General features: G+C 37.4%; 1 protein-coding gene across 4 annotated transcripts in view; it reads left to right on the forward strand.

Moving 5' to 3' along the window:
• Positions 1 to 23,923, forward strand: part of myo16 (myosin XVI) — a 236,762-nt gene that overhangs the window by 207,645 nt on the left and 5,194 nt on the right. For all 4 annotated transcript variants that reach the window (XM_051904891.1, XM_051904892.1, XM_051904889.1 and 1 more), the window contains exons 33-35: positions 1,839 to 1,991; positions 5,802 to 5,887; positions 12,416 to 12,504. In XM_051904891.1, coding sequence (XP_051760851.1) covers positions 1,839 to 1,991; positions 5,802 to 5,887; positions 12,416 to 12,463 — 287 coding nt within the window. In that variant the 3' untranslated portion in view covers positions 12,464 to 12,504. The remainder of the gene's footprint in view (positions 1 to 1,838; positions 1,992 to 5,801; positions 5,888 to 12,415; positions 12,505 to 23,923) is intronic.

A 23,923-nucleotide genomic window follows, 5' to 3' on the forward strand; every position in this document is an offset into this window, starting at 1 on the left:
ATTTTAATTTTTTTCCCCCCGAAGAAATGCTTGTTCACCTGTGGAGAAACTAATACTGTATATAAGGCACATTAAGTACATTATCCATTTAAGGAGCAAGTGTTAAATGTCACATTAAAATAAGATAATTTGATGAGGGGCCGTTCTTAGGGAGGATGTTGGGTGTGCGTGGCGATTTAGTTCACATGTTGTGTCTAACACAGTTTCCCTTGCCTCCTCCTCGTAACCTTTGTATTTAATTAAAGATGCTTTAGCGTACATCTACTCCCATCATGGATTTATGAGCATGGATCCCATATGAACCCGACCCATATGTGCTTGTGTGCGAAATAAGTACTGTACTCTAATGTGTTCCACAAATGTGCAATTGACAAGTCTATAAATATCTTAGTCCACTTGCATGATTGATTGCATCTAAAGGACACCATTTTGAGCTTATTCCTACCTTGGTGGTGAGAATCAGCAATCTATGTTCTGTTTATATACATCGCCAAAATTACCAAAGATCAATACAATTAACCTAGAAACCACCACTATAATTGCATCAATCAGAGGCTGATGATTTTAAACTATACATATATGCATCTAAAGCAAAGTTCATTATATATATATATATATATATATATATATAATATTTTTTGGTTTCTCTGTCTTCATTCAGTTTATTGTAAAGGGCACAGGGGGTATTAGCTCCAGTCACATAAATATTACATAGACCAGAGATGATGTAGCTATGAAATATTAAATATCAAAGTCTCCAGGTCTGCTGACGGATGTGAATTGCTGCAGTGTGAGTGAATCCCCAGAGTACAGTGTTGCGTGTGTGTGTGTATTTGTGTTTTAGAACACACGCAGTGTCGCTCCAGAGCAGGGGAAATTACTTCTCATGTTACTGTACATGTCAACGAGTGTGTCTGTGAAATGAACAAACATTAACCTGTCATAATATTTGTGTTAGTGCCATGCTTGAGGAATATTTCAAAGCATGTCTACAACACAACCTTCTCACGCTTTATTGTACTTCTTAAGTTCAAGTGTTATTAAGCCCTCTCACATTGTGTAATCTGGATAATTTTTAGAAGTTTAATTAGCTTAATCTACTGAAATATTTTTCATATTGTGGACAGCATAAAAATGCAAAACAGTAGCATTTCTACTTGTGGGCTTAGGCTTTTGGACCCCACTGTATAAATCTGAGCCTAAAAGAATGAGAGAATGTCATCAGAATGAAATTAAATATTTTTAAGAAACCCGATTCCACATCAGTGCTCAGATACACATAATCATAAGAGTCGATGTCTAGTGTAATGTAATGTGACTGCTTTTATCATGTTGAATACATAGTCAGTAGGGGTCCACAAAGCTGCAGTAAATGAATCTATTATAACCCCAGACTCTGGCTGTGAAGTCCGATGCTCCTGACATGAGAGAGAGAATGCTGTAATGGAAACATGGCTGGTAACAGGGGTTTAAAAGGGCAGCTGACCCCTGTGCTATATCCATCCCTGTGACGGTCAGATCCAAGCAGACCCGCATACCGCAAGGCTTAAACATCCCCCCGCTCTTCCGCTCTCTCTGCCATCAACGTCATCTCAAGACTCAATCATTCCCACAATTCCTGGCCGGAGCAGCTGCAGATGCCCCTGCAGAAATGTTAGTGACTCAAGGTGGCAGGTGTTAACTTGCATGTCACGTCGTCACCTTTATTTGTCATTTACCGGTAACGCGTAGGTCGACAGTCACAGCGTGATGGACTGTTGGTGCTGAAGCATGGCTTACATATTATCTTGATGTGTATTTATTGAATGTTTTTTTTTTTATTAATTTCTATTCCATAGGACTCTCAAATTCCAACATTAACCTGCCAGGTCGAGAGGATCAAGGCCCAATCTCCCCGTCGTCACAGTTACAGGATAAAAACGCCAACAACCACACCTCTCCCAACTCTTCAAATCCAGCCCCCGTTGAGAACGGCAACCAGATCTCCAATGGTAATGGCACAAGAGGTTAGGGGTGAAGGCTGGACACCAAACACTGGGTCTTATTAACCACAAATGATTCAGCAATTACATGTTTAGAATTTTAGGAAAAGAAATGTGAAACCACTCAAATCACACACACGCTTGGTTTTGAGACATATTTCCCGATTCAAAACTCATTCCAATTTACAAGCTCTCGAATCAATTCTAATTTTGATTCAGTTGCATATATCTCAAATAGTATGTCCATTTTGCTTTTATGAAAGGAATTCTCTGACAGATAATGCTGAGTTATACAGTGATCCTGAACACACGTTGCTGTTTGTGTAAACTAAACTCATTTAAGCCTTGCCAATTTAAACATTTAAGCACAAGAATGCATGAAAGAGAACTCGTGCTATGAGAAGATTTGTGTGCGCGTTCATCCGAAGCGTGTACACGGAAAGCCGCGTCTCAGACAGCTCGCAAATATTGATTTCTCTTTCAGGTCTTGCTCTTGTACGGACAAATTCACACAATTGTCAACATGCCCGTCTTGGCGAGTATCCTAGCAAACATAGTAGGTTATGTCTTAAGTGAACATAAACAGTCGAGAAAGACAACGCATGTGTATCAGTATTTTTTGATTTGTGCATTATGTCTTAAAGTGACAGCAGCCTAATATTTTTGCTGTCTGTGTAATAAAACAACAAAAGATATGGCTATTGTAACTTTAATAATGATTAATCTTTATTTAATTTATAAAGTGAAGATTATATGCAATGTTATTTTACATTTGATTACTTTATTCAATTTCTTTACCTGAAAACTACTGTTAGATACCTAAATTACCTGAAAAGCAATGTTTATTTTATTTGTATCTTTGCTCTATTGTATTTATTTGTGCTTGTAGTTGATTGTGTTCTTATTTTCTTTATTTTTATTTGACAGTAGTCCTTTTTTCCCTGAACATAGCACATACTGAACCGTACTGAAACCGTGACACTAAAACCGTGATATGAATCATTTGAATCATAATTTGAATTTTAATCATTACACCCCAGAGCAAACTATGCAATTCAATTGACCGTTCGCAAAGACCCGCCCCCTTTAGTTACTGTTGCCACGTCCGACAAGCCATGCCGATCTCTCGCCACACATCATGTTCTCATGCAGTGAAAAATACATCGCGGAGCAAAGAGGACACTGACAACGCGTCAACAGACAAGACAGAGCAGGTTACTTTTGATATGAAATTTTGTCATTTTTAAAGAAATTTAAACAATTAATACCATTTTGTGGCTCTTTAATGTGTCGTGACAGATCGCTGTAGCGCTTCAGTTCAGACGTCAGTACATACCATTTTTCAAGTTCAAGTCCACCTACGTTAATCTGCTAACTCCCCTGACTGCTTTGTCGGACAAAATGGCGGATTCAGCGTTATGATTGGTTAGATCGCCTGTCAATCAAACTCCTGGCGAAGGGTCAATTGCTCTTTATTTAACAGTTAGAGTAACACACAGGTTTGTTTTTGTGAATTGTGGGGACTCTCCATAGGCGTAATACTGTACAAACCGTATTTTCTATCCCCCTACACTACCCCTACCCCTAAACCTACCCATCACAGGAAACTGTGCACATTTTTTACTTTCTCACAAAAACTCAATCTGTATGATTTATAAGCCTTTTGAAAAATGGGGACACCCTCTCCTTGTAATACCTATGTCATACCCATGTCATTATACAAATTTGTGACCTGATATGTCACAAAAACGCACGCACACACGCGTTCATATAACATTATCTTAAAGATGCAGGCTTATAATGGTTGAGTGTATGGGTCACTGCTGGGTGTTTAAATCTTCCGCCCAACTTCCGTGCAGTTTCATTTAGTGTATAAAGACCAATCATTTGGTCTATGTAACATGTACATGAATGATTCGCCTGTACGTGCATTTATAGAAGGATTTTTCAGACTCAAACTGTACAGGTGCAGTCATCTTTATCATTGTTCAACAGATTTTTACAGGCAAAATCCAGTCATTTCAACATGAATCCAATCGGGAATGCCGTTTGAGGGCAAACGATTTTCCAACTCAGGGTTCAAGTTGGTTAACAGATTCACCACTTTGGCCAACAGAAAACTGGTTGGTTAGAGAGTGACTTCTGTGTGTCTGGTGCTTCAGACATCACTACACTATTGATGATATACAATGGACCTTTTTTGCTTGCAAAATTTGAATGATTCCCAAAAAAGAACCGGTCCATAAGAGTCATTTGTTTGTGAATCAGACTACATTGCTAATTACTAAAGTCTGTTTCCTTCATTTAGACTAATTTAGATTCATTAAAATTAAATGATGGGAAGAATCAATGTAAATTTAACCTGATGTGAATCCGGCTGAAATTGTGCTCTAGATTCTTTTCTGGCCACCTAAGTAAGACTTCTTTGCAGTTATTGGACCCATAATCACACAGATGAAACTCTCTTCATGGCCTCATGAATGTGATCAAGAGCAGAGGAGACCAACTCGCACACCAACAATCCCATGTTACATTAGGGCATTAGCCATTGTATGATCTAACATGCATCCATCCAATTATTTAAAGCTCAGTTGCATGTCATTGGCCGGCCCAGCCTTGCCTCAAGGTTTGTTTACCACAGACAGCACCAATGACTGCGTAACCTTTGGCCAGCTAAGCCTGGCATACACCACAGTCAGAAAGACCAGCGGTTTACATGCGTGAGAAAACATTGGAGATAAAGTGAGAGAATAAGGGAAAAGGAAAGAATGGCAGATTGAGGGTGGTAAGTGGAGAGAAGGAGATTGGAGAAACAGACATGGTTAGATGAAGTGAGTTGACCCAGAAGCTAACACTGAGGCAGTCCATGATTAAAGTGAAAGGCCCTGGACTTGATAAAGTGCTCTCCTAAAGAGCCATCAAATGGCTCAGGGTCTCTCTGCCTCCCTTACACAAACACATACACTCACTCTCTTGGCCTTTTGTCCTCTCAGTGAGGCTAATATCTGCGTGCAGGAAGGTAAACTTCCATATATTTCACATGAGGGGTTGTAGCAGTGGGCGGAAGTTTTAAACACCCAGCAGTGATCCATACACTCAGCCTGCATCTTGAAGATAATTAGGGCCCGAGCACCAAGGTGCGAGGACCCTCTTAGAATTGCTCTGTTTATGGTATATGTATTTTAATGTACATTTCCAGAAGGAAATACCAGTACTTGCGAGGCAGCAAAAGAATAGTGTTAATTTATATAGCGTTAGTTTTAGGTAGCTCAGATTTTAGGCATATCTATGCAAGGGCATTAAAACAAACAAAAAAATCTTTTTGCTTTTTTTTAGTGACTGTGATGTGTCAAGTTAACAGTTTAAAACATGTTTTAAAACATGTCTCAAGACCTGTGCATACAGTTCCATTCCTTTGTGCTCTCTCTAGCTGTTTTTGAACACAAGAATGTGAATTCACATAGGATGCACAGTTATTATTCAGAACTGGGTCTGTTTCTTAATATAATACTGGAGCCGAATGATTTTCATGAACATGCCTGCAATTCCATGCTTCCATGATCCTGTGATTTTTGGAAATTTACTATGATGATACCATGTTTGTTTACACTTTATTTCGATGATAAACTTTAGACATTTTATTAAGTATAAGTTAGGTGTTAGGGTTCAGATTTGTAGAATAAGTTGACATGTAGTTGCAAAGTTACTTACAGTCAATAGAAAGTCTGTTGGGGAGCATCAAAATAAAGTGTTAGCAGATTCATGCACAAAGCGTATTCAAGAACGTTACATTTAACATCTGCATATTTCTCTCAATAGGAACATTGGAAGACGATGGACATCCAAAGTCAAATGCGTCCAGCACCTCGGCGTTACACAGGCACATGGACAGCCACCACACTCAGGTGAAGCATATACACAAACCCACGCTCACATGCACACGCTCTCTTGTGGCATCTGTCATCTACTCTTCCATGGGGAGAAGGTCTCCAGTGACCCCAAATGGCAGATGTAATCATGGGTAATGAAAGTGAGAGCGGGTCCCATGTCATCTCAGACTCAGCACTCTGCCAAATGAAATGAGTGAAGGCTTATCTGGAGATCGTATTCAGAGGTGCATTAGAGCAGAGGGGTGGTGCTCCAGCCGCAGGAACAGGCCAAAACGATCACTGTATGCCCTCTGTGCTTCTCAGCATCTCTCTGTGTCCTGAAAGCAGGGTTACCCTCAAAAAACATTAAAACTTAATGAGGGTACTCTGAGAGCTTTCTACCTCAATAACACTGCCTGTCTCTCGTTCTCTGTATCTCTCTCTTAACAGTACGGTTTGGGAATCAAGAATAGTTCTTATTATTTCCTCATTCTATTATTTTTATTTTTATTTTTTTTTATTCTAGTTAGTACTTATTCTAGAATACTAGAGCGGAGTCATTTTCATGAACCTGCCTGTAATTCTGTGGTACAGTTATGTTTGGAAATTCACCATAATGATACCATCTTTTTGGCAGTTGCTGTTGAAGAAAGACTGATGCATGTACGTTTTAATGTGTTTTTTTTTTTTTTTTTTTTTTTTTCTCTACGAACGCATAGCACATCAATGGGTTAACTCCTGTCTTTACATAATCTTGGGTTAAATGATAAATATATATGACCTTGACTGTAAATAATACACGGATGATTGCCACCGGCTGCCAGGTAAAAAGCTCCAATGAATCAAAGCTGAATCTTCCTAAATGTCTAGCTTATAGATAGCTTTGACCATGACATTCATGGCATGGCATGAGCAGTACACAATGTACGTGACTGTCAATCACTAACAGGAAGACCATATTAGGAAAAGGAAGCCATGGCCAAATGCAGAGGATGTGAAATTGGTAGTTATATTAAAAAAAGAAAAAAAACAACAACAAAACAATACATATGCATACAAGCGTGCACACACGCAGACACACATGCACATGCACACGCACAGCCATAGCTAGAGCAGACACCATCTGTTAGGATGATGGGATTGAGGACAGATATATGGCACTGTCACCTGCTGACAGCAAAGAGAGAATTCTTTGATTTATGGCAGTCAAATGCTCATTTTATAAGCTTATGTGCTTTGTAGAGAGATCCACAACAGACTTAACTCTCTCGCATAAGTGCATCATCATCTGAATGACTGTGGCTCTGTTCCAAAATCTAGTGAGATGCCTATGTATGCCATATGGGGTCCTGACAAAGAGCCTGTTCTAAAAGTTTTTGGAATCTGATCATATTTAGCAAGTGTGAACATCATAAAAATCACATTAAAGCTACATTCATATGTGGTTTGAAATCCTATTCAAATCTCATTTGAAAATCTCCCAATACAACGTTATTGCTATAGAAATCAACGCCCATATTCTGGAAAACTAAAGAGCGCTATGGAACACAAAAACACGGATCTGAACTGTTGTGATGCACAGTGTGGACAGTCAGTCATTTAGATTTGACTGACAGTGTAAATGTAGTCTTACAAGCTGCCTATGTAGAGAGAGGCACCAAAGACCTTTTTTTGGACTAAAGATTGAATATTTCAGGTATTTGTCCTTTCTCATAATTGCTCCATGTCTGCATTATCTCCCTGCTTTACTCACCAAGTCGTACATCCCAGTAATGGAAATGTGCTTTCATAATAATTGAAAGCGAGAGACCACCACAGTGCACCTGTCACTCTCTATATGTAATTTGTGGCCCCCTTCCGAGGGCCCCACGTTATGAAAAGTATGCTGGCCTCTAATGATTTATGAATATGTATAATGTTGTGGTCTTGAGGTACTCTTCCATAAAGTGGAACACGCTCTTGTCATAAACTCGTGTGGGCTGGTTGTTATTAAATGCAAAACAACTAGCCACTGTCATTCGAGCTAACCGGAGCAGTGTAAGTTTCCTGAGTGGAGAGCTGGGGTCCTCTCTCGTTCTGACTCAGCTGTGTTGTCATATTTACCAGCGCTGAGAGCTGTGGATTGTTTGCCTATTAAAAAAAGGAAGCGTCCTAGTTTCTCTGTAATGACACTGGCATCCTGCGTTTCAAATCCAGTTTTTTCTGGCAGAAGCAAAGAATGACAGAAGTCTGTTATTATTCTAATGAACATAGAGTGTAACCAGTCCTTCCTGCACTGAACCAGGACCCACAAAAATAAGGTACCCGGATTTTGCCATGTTCGCACCGCAGGATCTAGGAACAATTTTAGTTCTAGGAACTCCTTTTGGGGGAACTAAATTAGCTCCTACTTCAGAGTAGGGTCTAAACCAGCACTATAGGAACTATCAGTGACGTTGATTGGTAAAATCCATGTCAAATACCGGCACCCGGTATTTTTAAAAAGCCGTGTAAACATATTTACTTCACAAACACGGAAAACAGCAATAATGGCATTTACCTGTTGTCTACAGGGTAATCACGAAACCCCCGACACACAACAAACACAGTCCCGATCACAGCATCCTCCATCCACCAGTTTTTAGCATTTGTAAACGCAGCCGTCGGTTGCTTCAGAGTTCCTATTGCCGGTGCAAATGCCACCAGGAACATGGCCTGGGGGAGAAATTAGTTCTCTGGGAATCACCCTGGTGGCTAGTTCCTAGAACTTCCCGGTGCGAAAGCCCCTATAATGCATTGTAATGCATGATATCATAAAAAAGAAAACTGTCCAGCTTAAAGGGATAGTTCATCCAAAAATGAAAATTCTGTCCTCAATTTTGACCTTCAACCGTTTGGGGCCAACTGAAGTCCACTATAAGGAGAATAATCCTGGAATGTTTTCATCAAAAACCTTAATTTCTTTTCAACTGAAGAAAAAAGGACATGGACATCTTGGATGACATGGGGAGTAAATTATTAGGAAATTTTTATTTGAAAGTGAACTAATCCTTTAATTTTGCGTATGTCGCAAATTCGTATCTTTCGCATCCCAAATATTTGTAAAATGAGTAATGAGATAATTGAAATTCGCCAGTACTGCTTATTTTCACATATAATGTTATTAAATATGAAATATAAGACGATGGCAAAGTGGAGCAGATTTTGGTATTTTATTTTACCTTTCTTTTTGTCAACGTTGAAAATGCCAACAGTCTTCCTTAATTTGACAGACACCCCGCTTATTTTTGTCGGGCTGCAGAGATTTAAGACACTATTTTCCTCATCCTTGTGATGCACCTTTGAACTACAGAGAAATTGTGCTTTAACTGGAGCAACACCACGAATGCAGACGCTGCATGTATAGGCTAATTCTGTCACGTGACACCACATTTATTTGCGTAAAAGCCCTTTTTCTCTACAAAAAGTGTTTCCAAACCAGTTTTTGCAACATTTTAAGTATCGACATAGAATTTATGCACTAAAGATAAACGGAAAAAGATTGTTGACATTTGAGAAATATTATCGCATATCGCATAATGGCATTTCCATCAGCTATATCGCTTAACATTTTGAAGCGCTAAACCTTTTTTTGCAAAAAAAAAAAAATCCTTGGATGGAAACCTGACTAATGTTGTAAACAGTTGTTCTGCTTAATTTTTGCAGAAACCATGATCCTTTTTTGATGATCAGGATTCTTTGATAAATAGAAAGTTCAAAAGAACAGTATTTGTTTGAAATGGGAATCTTTTCTAACATGATAAATGTCTTTACTGTCACTCTTGTTTAATTTAATGTGTCGTTTTCAAATAAAAGTATGAATTTCAAAAAACAAACAAAAAAAAAATCTTACCACAAACTTGTGAACGTAGTGTGTACATGATATTACAACATACTGTACATAGGAACAGGATGTCCGCCAGTTAAACGTGTCACATCGCCACGACACCACATTACACATTTTATTTCACATCTTTATTGATTTTAATGGTGTGATCTAGCTTGTTTTTTTACATCAGTCTAGCCAGACCAACCTGTCACATTTTTCCGCCCTGAAGTCTTGAGCATGTATCAAAATGTTGGGTTGTATTTTAGGAAGGTAACAGGGTAAAAGCACTTTGCATTTCACTAATGACACCCGAGACGCTTTGTACCTCAAGAAGCACTGAATGCCACAAGCTCTCTGGTTACCGGATCCCATTCTGTCCTCGGTTTCCTGCCTGTGTCACATGATAGGGGTCAAGGTCACAGGACTGCATGGAAACCAGGAAGTGGATGTCAAAAAAAAAAAAAAAAAAAAGACATTCAGATACATATCTACAAATATCTTAAAACATGTTGTTGTACAGATGCAGAGCTGCCCCGACACCTTCAATAAAACTTAAATTATTCAAATGAATAAAGAAATATTCCCAGTGACAGAATTGCCCCCTACAGAAGGAAGTGAACTACATGCTAGTGCTCTCTGAAACTGGACACTAACCTTTCAAACCACATCAACTAGAGGATATACTCACTCACTACCAATACTCAGTCCTCTGGTAACTTTACACTGAAGTTTCAGATTCACCGCGCTGTGCCAGATACGCGCTCTCAAAACATCAAACAAACCAATGCTAAAACTTCATGTCCACCATCTCTGTCTTGGTGTATTTAGAGATCAAACAACACAAGATCTGATCTGTACCAGTAAAACTGGTCCTTTTATCTAAGGCCTCACTTGAGGAAAAACAGATGGCACTAACGATGTGCACCCATCACTCAAATGTAACCCCACTAGGGGTCTTCCTCAGAGGGACACTCTACCTCTTAATGTCCTTATGGCACTCGGAAGCAGGAAACAGCCTTTTAATGCCCCTTATCATGTATTAGCACACGCCTGCTTCATATTTCCCCGTCTCTGCTCTGTCTCTCACTCCTCCTCTCGTCTGGTCCATCCGCTCCTTATTGATCCACATTGTAACATCCCATAACACGCGGAAGATCATGATGTTTAATTATTGATCAGCTTGGTTTCGCCGGAGATTGCGATTGAGAGCGAGAATGAGACGAGCACAATTCAGCCTTATCAGCATTCAGATCCGGCGGGTGCAGAAGATTGCTTGTAAAATGACAGCAGGAGGAATGAAGTGTTCCCGGACAGGCGCTCTGGTAATGGAGTATTCTTGCTCCATGTCTGAATGCGATAAGGTCAGAAGAGGCCATTTCTTCTGACAGAGTTGCTGTGTTCACAGAGTCCTGTAGATGTTGACTGACGCATATCAGATGCAAGACTGACTGTAGATACAGTGGCCCCAAAAAGTATTTAGAGACTTTAAAATGTATGAATGCTATTGGCAATAATTAAATAGCAAACCAAGTAGCATCTATTTTAAAGAAATATGGCACAAACACACATAAGCAAAACATACACTATACATACTAGTGTGTCTGTGTATTGTCTGTCTGTCTATTTTATATCTACCTATCTGTTTACCTATCCGTCTATCCGTCTACCTATCTATCGTCCATCCATCCGTCTATGTATCTGTCTGTCCGTCTATGAATCCATCTGTCTGTCTGTACGTCTGTGTATCCATCTGTCCATCCATCCATCCGTCTGTCTATTTTATATCTACCTATCTGTCTACCTATCCGTCTACCTATTTGTCTACCTATCCGCCTATCCGTCCGTCTATGTGTCCGTCTGTCTGTCTGTTTTATATTTACCTATCTATTATCTGTCTACCACCTATCTGTCTATCTCCGTCTATCCATCTGCCTATCCTTCTACCTATTCGTCTATCCATCAATCTACCTATCCGTCTGTCTGTCTATCCGTCTGTTTTATATCTACCTATCTGTCTACCTATCCGTCTACCTATCTATCGTCCGTCCGTCTATGTATCTGTCTGTCTGTCCGTCCATCTATGAATCCATCTGTCTGTCTGTCCGTCTGTGTATTCATCTGTCCATCCATCTATCTATCTATCTGTCTCTGTATGTAAGTCATAAAACAGTAAGTGTACTGTTCGTAATTGTGGAAAAGTAGAGTAAAAATTAATATTCTAAAGTTAACATTATTTGTAAATTATGATTTTTTTTTTTATTTACTAAAAGCCCTAGAGCGTGACATCATATCATATGTTGCTGATATTCATTGTTTTATCAAAAGTAATTTTGCATCCTGAAGCCTAGTGTGGCACTCCTTTAGTTTATCATGTGATTGATTTAATATTTTTAATATAAGGAATCTAATGTGACTTTAGTGTCTAAGTACATTTTGGGGCTACTATGATAAATAAAACTCTTATCATTAGTTAATGTGTACGTTTTTGTTGTACATCTTGAAGCAGTGAATCAAAGCAAACTTGTACTGAAAGACATACCATCCAGTCTCTTTATATGTAAGTTTCCTTGGCTTTCAATATTGTCTGCACATCTGCTACAGGTAATCACGTGTATTGAGCACATGATTTCATGTTGTGAAAAGAATGTAAGAAATGCTGAATTATGTATTTTGAATGCTCTCTCTCTCTCTGTCTGTCTTTCTTTCCTCTCTTCCAGAGGGGTCACCTCAACTTCTCGCCTTTCGGTGCGGGGGCAGCGCTGTAGGCAGGGGGGCTGAATGAGCCCTCAGGCCTGTATAGGGATGGGTGAGTCTAGTCTATAGCACAGTACCTCACTGGCTGCCCTTCACCTTGCAATTCCCGTCTTTTACGTTTCCCTTTTTGCTTTCCATGCTTTTGAAGGAAACTGCAGCTCCGCAACTTCTAGGAATCGCTCTTGCAAAGCAGTAGGGAAATAATGTGTAATAATTATAACGGTAATCAATATTAAAAGATTAATTCATTTAAAAATGAGAACTGTCATCATTTAGTCATCTACTTATGCTGTATAAATTTCTTCTGTAATGGAAAAATTAGTTTTTGAAGAAGGTTCATGCAGCTATTTTCTGTCAAGCTCAAAAACTACCTAAAAGCATCATAAAAGTAATCCATACTTGTGTGTTCCACAGAACAAAATAACAGCATACAAATATAAATCGACATGGTGATGAGTAAATGATGGCAGAACATTAATTTGTGGGTGAACTTTTCCTGTAACTGTAATATTATTGAGGGTACAGTTGGCATGTAATGGAGCTTGTTCACACATGCTTCCTCCTGAATGCGTTAGACAGGAGACAGTTCAGTTTCACAGTCCAGTCTTTTTTCATGAAAATGAGCTGCAGTTTTTGTTGAAATTTCTCCATTCCTCACCGCTGGTTCTTCTTTCGTTGCTGCGTACATGGCAACCCTGCTCTTTCCTTGATCCCTCATTCAATCCAATCCCTTTTTTCCGTTCTTTCCTTTCCTAAGTTTTGCTTATTGATTTTCCGCTGAGACAGAGGCTCTTTATAAAGTTTGTCCTCATGCTGAGATGCTCATTGTTGCCTGCTGAATCATGCCTTATAGGGAATGTGGAGCAGAGCCACGTCTCTGCACTGAATCAATGACTCTTATGTTTCAACCACAAACAAATGTTCACATGTGCCACACATACGGCCAGCGGGAACACTGTGTAAATGATGCAAACTGACATATACCAGGGATGGCACTAGTACTCGATTTCAAATGACAACAGTTATTGATAATTAAAACAGAATAATTGTGTGACTTTTTTGTCATCTACAAAACATTTCAAATTAAAATCTAGTGATAATAGGGTTGTCAAGCGATTACAATTTTTAATCTAATTAATTAGATGATGTGTCGATTAATTAATCAGAAAATAATCACAAATTAAACTTGCCTGAGAAATTACCCCCCAAAAGTTCATTTAAAGTCATTATTGTGTTAAATGAGAAAAGCATCAAATAGACCTGACGAAAAGTAGCATTAGAAAAAAAAAAAATTGATTTAACATCGAATTTATTACACAAACTTTTGGGCTTCAACAGCCATGAGGTTGTGTACAGAATTTTTGGGTGAGCTATACCTTTAATGTTTTTTTTTTTTTTTTTTTTATTAATATGGAAATATGATTTATTTATTTATTTATGAAATGATACTCTAAATAAGAAACTGCTAGTAGGTGACGGTAAATGTCTAAATGAGTAAGTAATTGAGTCGTTCATTCATTTGATTCGTTCAAACGGCTGATTCATTCAGGAATGAAGTAAATGGCTCTTCATGAATGGGCCATTGAATCTGGTTTACCCAGTTGATTCGCTCAAAACACGGATTCATTCAGAAAAGAAACACCGCTGTGTGTTGCTCGGAGACACACAACATTTCTGCTCTGGCTTCATAGGTAATATTTTCATTGGCAAAATTGAGCAAAAGCAGGCAATATATATTAACAAAATATATTAACTTCTTATTTATTGAACTGTTGTATAAAATCAATATCACATTATTATATACACATTATCCGGGACAAAAACATCACTCGTGTGATATTACGCTCGTTACTTGTGTGATATTGCATAACTATATCATGATATAAATATAAAACTAAAAACTCATACAGGGGCATTTTTGCCCTGATATCTTGAATTTTAGGGGCTTTCTAACTATATTCTATAGGCTTCATCGCACAGTGAATTCTTGACCTGCTTCATGTTCGTCAACAATCAACTTTATGAAATGTAAGACAAACTACATAGGTCTGGGGCAGGTGCGTTAAATGTGTTAATAATTTTAACACATATTTTTTTTCCCCATAACTAATTAATTAACGGGTTAAATCGACAGCCCTATTATTCAAGTATATATTTCAGATAAAGAAGTTTGTTAGATATTAAGATGTCGAGCACTAAAGAAAACAAAATGCACATCCCTGATTTTATATATACATATATATATATATATATTAGTACAAACGTGTGTTTGGTTGCCCTCATGAGGCATTCGTTGTTATCCTTGCTCTGTAGCTCACTTTACCTCAGACGTCCTCTAACTCCATGCCTGTAAGCTAATATAGGCTTAGGAGTCGCACAGGGTGTCAGATCAGCCTGTAAAACCTTAAAATGATCAGGACTCTCCAGGTTTATCCTGCCTCAACCTGGTCTGATATGTCTTTAAAGGTTTCACAGCTTTTTGATATCCTCAGATTCTCTGAAGGCTTTTCAGGAACGTGAAGAGAAACAGCTGAGGAGTGTTCGTTAGCAGATTATGTTTAGCCATGGGCCTAGCCTTTTTAATAATCTGTCCTTCTGCACCCATAGGATTTAAATTACTGGTGAAGAGCATGCACTTGAACATACAATCCCAGGCTTGGTGCATCATGTTTGTTTTTGAGAGAGTGCGGCATCCCCTAAGAAATGCTTAAGAGTTTCTCCGAAAATACTGAAGTGCATTGCGTCACTCTGATACCAACAGGACTTTTCAATCTGTTTCATTAGCATGTACAGGGAGACCAAAAAGTCTCCAAAAGACATCACATGAACACTGATTTCTTTTGTCAGATGACTTCCCAGCCTCGTTTTGCATATAAACTCATAGAGGCTACACCCTTTCAAGTACACTCGCATACTAATCTACATTGTGTGTCTTCTATGAGTGTGCACAGTTGGGTTCTGTTGCATCCAATCAAAGCAAACTGGCTGTTCATGGTCTGTTTTCTTCTTTCTGTAGCTGAAATCAGATCAGATCAGAGCAGACTAGACTGTGCACACGGGGCCCACACGATCCTATCCAATAGTGATCCATTCACTGCCTCTGCTTGCCAATTGAACTGCAGCACTTGCCCAATTTGTCCTTTAGCCTTTCCTCAAGCAGAGAAACTTATCTTCAATAAACACAGTTTGAAAGTTGATTTAAATCGCAGACTTTTAGGCCAAGGATTTCCATCAGCTTCTAAAATTAATGAGATGGCTCTGGGTTCCTCAGAGTTTTCGACAGCTGTATTCCCAGTCTGGCTTATGATGTTCCTTTTCGAAATAAACACCACAGAAGTTTGAAGAAGAGGAGCAAAAGGATGACAATTGGAAGCCAAAACAGTTAGAGAAGAACTGGCAGTTTGTTTGGTAGTTAAACAGTGAAAATCCAATGAATAATCAGGCCTAAATGTGCATGAAACTTGTGCAGAATCTTCAAAACTGGAACATCTGCAATTCATAGAATTATACAAATCCTTCCATGATTGTTTAATAAGTATTATGGCTAATCTCATAATGCTTTCAGAAATCGGTAAAACATTAGTATTCTTAGCTCCATTTAATACGTTCTCCATATTTAAATCCATTAGTCAGATTTTCAAAATCAGCACAGAAAACTTCTGATTCTATCTAGGTTTATGGCTACAAAATAGTACTAAAAAGTACTTAGACATGGTACCCTAGTACTACTATGATGCTGTATTTTGTACCATGGTAATGTCATGGCATTCTTGCAAGTACTACTACTTCTACTACTACTACTACTATGTAAATACTATTGTATATAAATATGATAATCTGATACCATAACTTGAACAAAATGTTTTCTGTAAAGGAATTAATAGACGATCACAAAAAGGTACAAACTAACTTTTTGGTACAGTAATATATATTAAATTAACAATCATAATTTTTACTTAGTAAAATTAAAATTCAATGAGAACTAGAATTTCCTAAGTAAAATCTGAAATATATACACATTTAATTCATGTAATACATTAACTAGGTGGAAAGAGTAATAAACCACAATAATCAAAGATTACTATTTACAATACCTTTCAAAAGTTTGCAGTCAGTAAAATGTATTTATTCATATTTAATTTTACAAAAGATTTATCATTTTAAAAGATTCCTTGATGGATCATGTGAAAAGTAGAAAAGTTATTTAAAATTGTAATAATATTTCACAATATTACTGTTTTACTGTATTTTTGATCAAATAAATGCAACCTTGGTGAACATAAGATAAAAAAAATAAACATTTTGAAAACCCCAAACGTTTGAGCTGTAGTGTAAAGCCAAAGAAACATGGTATTACTATGGTACATTTTTGTAGACAAACGCATGTATTCTCTTAGAGTGTTCACAGTATTTATTTTTTTGACGAGATGCTAAGAGAAAATGTGAAATTTCAAATCCTCCTGGAATGGAGAGTTGATGGACCCCCACACATCTGCACATGACTGGTCACTGTGAGGGGATCCCATGGGTTTACGGTTCTTGTAGAGGGACGGGACAGGATAAGGGAGGAGGAAAGCTTTCTAATCTTCTTAAAAGCTGAATGATAAAAGAGCCATTGGAGAATCCAACTGCACATCTGTACGGCCTGGACAGAGAGATTAACACTCATCTCTCTCTAGACAACAATCTGTATTTACACTCCCCAAAAGATAGAATACAGAGACATTTATACCCCTCAAGCTGGAATAAGGAAGGGTGTAGTGATTAGGCAGGTCCATTGGAGTTTGAGGAATATGTATGCACAGTGATTCCCAACTGCTTTTGTTGCAAGACCCAAATTTTACACTGGACATGAAGTGGCTTCAAGTTTTTAATCATATAGAAGTAAACATGTCTTTTAAAAAATGTTATTTCAGCAAATTTGTATTTATTTATTTACATACATGCATGTATACTGGCAAATTTATGCTTAAAACCAGGGGTGGGGGGGGGAATTAAATGGTAAAATAAAGATAGTAAGCAAAAATATCTTCAAAACAAAAATGTGTAACATAAGACTTGTTTGCAGAGAATATATCATGAATGTATTTATTTATTACTTTTTAACATACTGACCAATTTATGCTTAAAACCAGAAGAAAAAAAATAATTTTTCCAATGGTAAAATAAAGATAGTAATTAAAAATATCTAAACATCTTCAAAACAAAATTCTGTATCATAAGACTTGTTTGAGGTGACTCACGGACGACTGACATCTCTCTATTTTCAAACAGATTACATAAACAGAAAATATATGTTTTTGATTTGACTTCATTTAGAGAGATACAGCAGATCGCGCATCATGTTGATTTTCTTTATTTTGCAAAAAGTACATTTTGTTTTTACTGTGAGTGTACACAAATAAAAGAAGACATTTCACAGTTTTGAATGATGTATAACTCTTATTTGTATGTCCAAAATTAACAGATTATTTTGAGTCTCTTTCGCACTGCTAAGAAAAAAACCGAGGTGGTATTGTCGACATGACTGCCGACCCCAGGGAGTTAAAACAAGATTTCAAAGAATTTTCAGAGAATATATCTTGAATTTTTTAAGCATATTTTTCTTGTCATACTGGCAAATATTATGCTTAAACCAAGAAAAAAAAATCCAATGGTGTAAGAGAGTTAACTGACTGAAAATTATGTCTTTTTTGTTTCACAACCCAGATTTTACACTGGACGTCAAATGGCTCCAAGTTTTTATCATATAGAAAAAAAAAAAAAAAAAAAGTCTTTAAAATGTTTGTAAACCATTGAAATGTACTAGTATTACAATGAACATTGGCCAAACTATATTCAAAATTTGTTAACATGCTGATTCGGAAGATAGACCATTTTTGTTACTTGAATGCCAACAGTTTCATGCTTTCAGCAGTCAATAATTCACACAACAAAGCACACTGTGGTCAACAATAACATTTCATTGGAAGTTTGATTGGACCTTTTAAAAGTTCATAAGTCTGTTTATTTCACTCTCTTAAGTTAAACACCATTATATGGCGAGTTGCATTTGATTGTTTGCTTTTTTCATGCGCTGAAAAATCCTATCAGAACAAACCTGTGACACATTTTTAACTTGTGACCAACCAGTTGAAAACCGCTACTAGCAGACGCTAAATGTTGAAAAGCATGTGAGCCATGAAAAGCCATTTTATCAGTTGTCGGTACTGCCACCTCAATATGAATAGTATCCAGCGTTGCTGTATACAGCATAGATAAGAAGTAGCGAGAGATATTCTCTCATATAAAAGGACAATGAAGATAACATTAGAGGCGGAGAGAGCAAGTTATATGTTCCAACGAATGCCCCAGCACAGTGAAAATCTCATAATATGCGTGTTAATAATGATTCCCTGACCTTTGCCCTTTGTATCTAGATTGCTTTAGTAGGTATGGGGGTTAATGCAGTGCAGTCTTTGCTGTAGAAACCTCATGGATGATAAGAACGTGATGAGCCTCACATGTCCCCACTGACCTTTCACTGCGCTGACATTCAGGCATGACCTGTATTGAGTTCCAGCCCTATGTCTCATGAAGGGGTGAGCCAGGCTGAATGTCAGGCCACGGGCTGCCCCTCTCCCCAGGGACAGGGTATTTCCATGTGTCCTCCCCTTCTTCTGAGCCTACTGACCAGCTGCCCTTATTTACATGCACACTTTCAAAATGACAACCCTTCAGTTTGGCAAATGCTTAGTATGTTGTTTGTTTTAAAATTGTATGCAGTTAAAAAGAAATGTATTTGTATGCTGCCAAAAAAAAAAAAATCTTAATTAGCATTTTGGTCTTCTTTTTTAAAAATATTATGAAAATGTCATCGTAAAAAAAAAAAATCATTAATTCATTCATTTGTTCTTTCGTTCGTTTGTTTGTTTATTTGTTTATTTGTCTGTTTTTTTGCTTGTTTTCTTTCATATTTACTGTTTTTTTTTTAATATATATATATATAAAATTTGTTTGTTTTTATTTTTTTCACCACACATGAGTGCCATACATTTACTTAAAAAAAAGAAAAAAAAAAAAAGAAAATGTCTTAACAATCTTACAACAAAATTAATAAGACTTCTTTTCTGAAAAACATACATTGATTTTATTTTTTCAGTCTATTTCAATTATCTTTTTTTTTTTTTTACCATTATACCATTATTGCTTAAAACAAAAACATTTTAAAGACAAAATAAAGTAAAAATATATAAACACCCTTAAAACAAATGTGTGTAAGATAAAAAAGACTTGTTTTTCGAAAATATATCTTGAATATTTGAGGTTTATTTTTCTTATCATGCTTGTAAATATTATGCTTAACACAAGAAGGGAAAAAAAAACTTGATTCAAGATATATTCTCTGAAATTATGTCTATATATTTGCTTATGAAATAATTTTATTTTTTCAAAGATTTTTACTGCCATATTTTGAACTGTAGGTGCTTATCCCAGTGCTTTAGATGGATTTGAACACAAGCCCGTAATTTGGGCCGTTTGTTGTTTGGAAACCTCCAGAGAACCCATCACATCTAAATTGCAAAACCCGAATCACTGAATATTCTGTCAATTGATTGTCAGAGAACTGGATGTCCCCGATGGTTTCAGAGGCTGGGCTAAATTTAGAGTGTAAGTGGTCATGAAGCCTGCCTGTCTGTATCCACATCTCTAAGCGTGCATGTGTGCCCTTTGATGAATCCCATAAATAATGCAAGGTTAAATATAATGTTTTTTTTGCTTGAATATGAATAGCTGCATGTGACCCAGGTGCTTTGTGTGTGGCTTTGTGTACTGTCCAGATAGCATTACAGGTGTGAATGCAGTGATTGACACAGACGTTGTGCTTGGTCTTAATGAGTGTACGTGATTGGCTGACTGTGTGTGTGTCTGTGTTTACACGTTTTGTTCAGTTCAGTACACTGTGTGCCATCTTTGTCCTAGCGTAGTTATGTCAGAACTGAGAGTCGACAGATAGGTGTAAATTATGGATCAGTACTTTCGAGCAGTGTACGTGGGTGTACACGTCTCTGTAAATGGCCTGGATTCCTAGAAAACGCTTCTGCTGTACTGTAACATCACTGCACTCTCAATGTTTCCGGATGAGTTCCCTCTCAAAGCGGACTGGAGTGGTAAAATAGGCCAGGGGCATCCCGTTACGTCATTTGAGATTGTCTAACAACACTTTCTGCTGTATGCTCAGCCCCTATATCTTCCTAAACACTCTTCTCATGCAGAGAACAGGAAGATTATCAATGTTAAACATAAATTCCCCTAGTTGTAACATGAAGGGTTTAGGGGAGTGTTATAAAATTAGCATTTAGTTACAGTGATTTGGACTCTCAGTACGTTTTTCCTGGTCCCTACCTCTACTTGTATTCCTCTCTATATATATTTATTTTGAAATCTGAAATAATTTGATGTTGTTTTAAGGATTTTTACTGGCATTTTTTTTTTTTTGCACTGTTGGATTCTCATCCAGGTGTTTTCGATGGATTTGGACACCAGTTATTTATTGGGGCTATTTCTTGTTTGGAAACCTCCAGAGACACCATCTCATCTGAATTGTAAAGCCTGAATCGATTAATTATTCTTTCAGTTGATTATCAAAGAAAATGATGTCCCAGATTGTTTGTTATTTGCTTATTTCTTTCCATTTTTATTTGTTGTTATTATTATTGTTTTCCATTTCAAAATCTATACTGTAGCTTACAAATCTGCTGTTTGGCTATTTCTGCTATATTATTCAGCACATTAAACACGTATCCAACACTTAAAACAGGGACGCTTCTTCACCTGGAGCAACCTTGCTCTAGGGTAGTGATAAGTTCAGTCTAAGGTTCGATCCAGGTTAACAGCCCAGATTAGTACTTCCTAAGCGCCTTCTTTATGTACAAAAGACCGTTTGTAAGGATTCTGTAAGGTCCACTTATTAACACCTTCGCCAACAAATGACAGTCTCTCCCGTTAAGCACTATAGTTATGCTGTTACTCACTCTGTGCCATCAGACATCCTATTAGAAAGAGAACAAATGGCCCAGGGTTTTCTCTTTGACCAAACTAAAGCCATGTGACTTCCCTTTATCGCTACATCCATCATGAATGGATCAGAGGCACAGCAGGAGGTCCTGTTCCATTTGTGGCATTTACCAGCTGCAGATGATTGGGATGGATTGATTTATCTGTTTATTGATTAGGCTTGTATGATGGACGGGAGACGCCCATGGGCGGGTTTTGTGTATGTGTATGGTAGGGTTGCCAGTTGCAGCGGTCAGGAGAGGTGTTTTTCTTTTCTTTTTTTAACATCAATAGGCCCTTCTTATCTGCACTTTTATTCTCTTTCCCAATTCATCCATACAATGACTTCAATACACCTCTTCTATGATGAACTTATATATGTATATGATATAAACATATTTTTAGAGGGGCATAGAGTCAATAATTGTCAGATTGATACTCTGTCATATCATAATGAAGAAAAAAAAGCTTTATTAAAGAATGGAGCTCTTGAAAAGAAACTTAAGTTTGGCATAAATTTTTATTAATATTTCTTAGAGAAAAAAAAAAATTATTTGGTTTTACTTCTCAGTAATATTATAGCCATATTATAATATTAATAAGCCTTTAATGCCTACATAGCCTATAACGCATAAAGCTTGCCACAGCGCACCGGCAGAAATAATGATTATGAATGAGTCTGGGAAAAACATGTATTTTCGAAGTTGACGATGCTGACTCGTCATCTCCGCAGTAATGGACGCACGCGCCTATATGCACGTTTCATACGGATTACATAACCTGAGAATATTTGTTTTCTATTTGAATTGGTTCATTTAAAAGTAGATATTTTGCTTTCTATAGATATATTTTTCATGTCTGTGAGGCAAGTTTACATGGAGTTTCGGTTCTTTTTTTTTTTTTTTTTGGCACGCTCAAGTTCACAGAGAGAGACGGCAAAAAGTGCACCCCGTATGGTTTCATTATTTTACAAAAGCACGTTTTGTTGTTATTGTGGGTGTACACAAATAAAAGTAGACTCTTCACAGATTCAGAAGATGTATTACTCTTATCTGTATGACCAAACATTAAGTGCAAGTGATTGCACCGGCGCCTCCATATTAGCTGTCATGCAGCACGCTACAATTCAGATTTCACACTCCGCAGAAACACTTGAATAGCCCATATTTTTCTAGGTTAACGTTAAAGCGAGCGGCCATGTAAAGTTGCTACTACTTGCATCAGATGATAAGCCATATTTTAGGTCGATGGATGATAGGCGAGTGTTTGGATGTCCTGCCCGATGTAATGCAATTACCACATAGACCAGCTGTTAACGATCTGTCCGTCACAAACTGCATGACTTCGCCACTTCCTGTGGATTTTTTTTTTCCTGCGACTAGTCAACTGTTAGGGGGCAGACTTAATATTATATAGGATTTTATGACATAGCAAAGTTAGTTCATATTGTAGAATGTCATGTGGTGCAACTCCCAATATATATATATATTAAATACCTTTTTTTTTTTAAGGGCATATTGCAGGTTAAACATTTTTTTTGAGATGAATATATAATCTTGTAGGTAAATATCATATGAAAAGGTACTGCAGGATTTAAAAATGTTTTGCAGGACATAAGGCCACAAATTTAGTAGATAAAGTGACGGTCCCTGTAAAAAACATTTTTTTTTTTTAGTTTTTTTTTTTCAGCGTCGCGTAATTTTACGTCATGAGAGGGAGTCGTTTGCCTAGCTCTGTGTTGACTCAGTGCAGAGTAGGTTGGTATTCAGTAACAGCGGTTGTGAATCAGTGTGTTTTCGGTAGTTTTTGTATTCTATTTATCATTGTCATGGTAAATTATTGTGTTTGTGGAGGTTGCACAAACTCCAGCCTGTCAGGACATCGAGTCCAGAGGTTTACTAACAAGAAAAAGGACACTGCTATCTTCCGTGCCGGGGTGTGTTTTGTGCAGGTGAAGAGACGGGACTTCACTTCTGCATCTGCTTCAAAAAACACGTTCGTTTTAGACCGGAGGATTATCATCCCGGCGATATGGAATTCAACATTGTAATACTACTGTAAATGATGATATTAAATGAATAAACTTACACACGTGATGCTTCACCGTTTTTACGTGAATCAATTTCAACCGATTTCAACACTGATGAATACAAATTATTTTCACAAATGGATACAGTCTCACACACACAAAACAGTTTTGAATTATGTGCTGGTAATGTAACTCCAATTTCATTCATGCCATGTATGTACACTCAAGTACACTCAACTACATACTCACAACATCATATGCATCCTCACACTATCAGTGAATGGGCACGGAATAAACTCATAACACAGAATTAATGAATAAAGGATAACATGAAACACATACAGTATACTGTCTGTGGTTTGGCCGCTGGCGGGAGACATGATGGTCACCGAGATGCAACTCAACG

The sequence above is a fragment of the Ctenopharyngodon idella genome, chromosome 9 (genome assembly GCF_019924925.1).
Source record: "Ctenopharyngodon idella isolate HZGC_01 chromosome 9, HZGC01, whole genome shotgun sequence".
Lineage (NCBI taxonomy): Eukaryota > Metazoa > Chordata > Actinopteri > Cypriniformes > Xenocyprididae > Ctenopharyngodon > Ctenopharyngodon idella.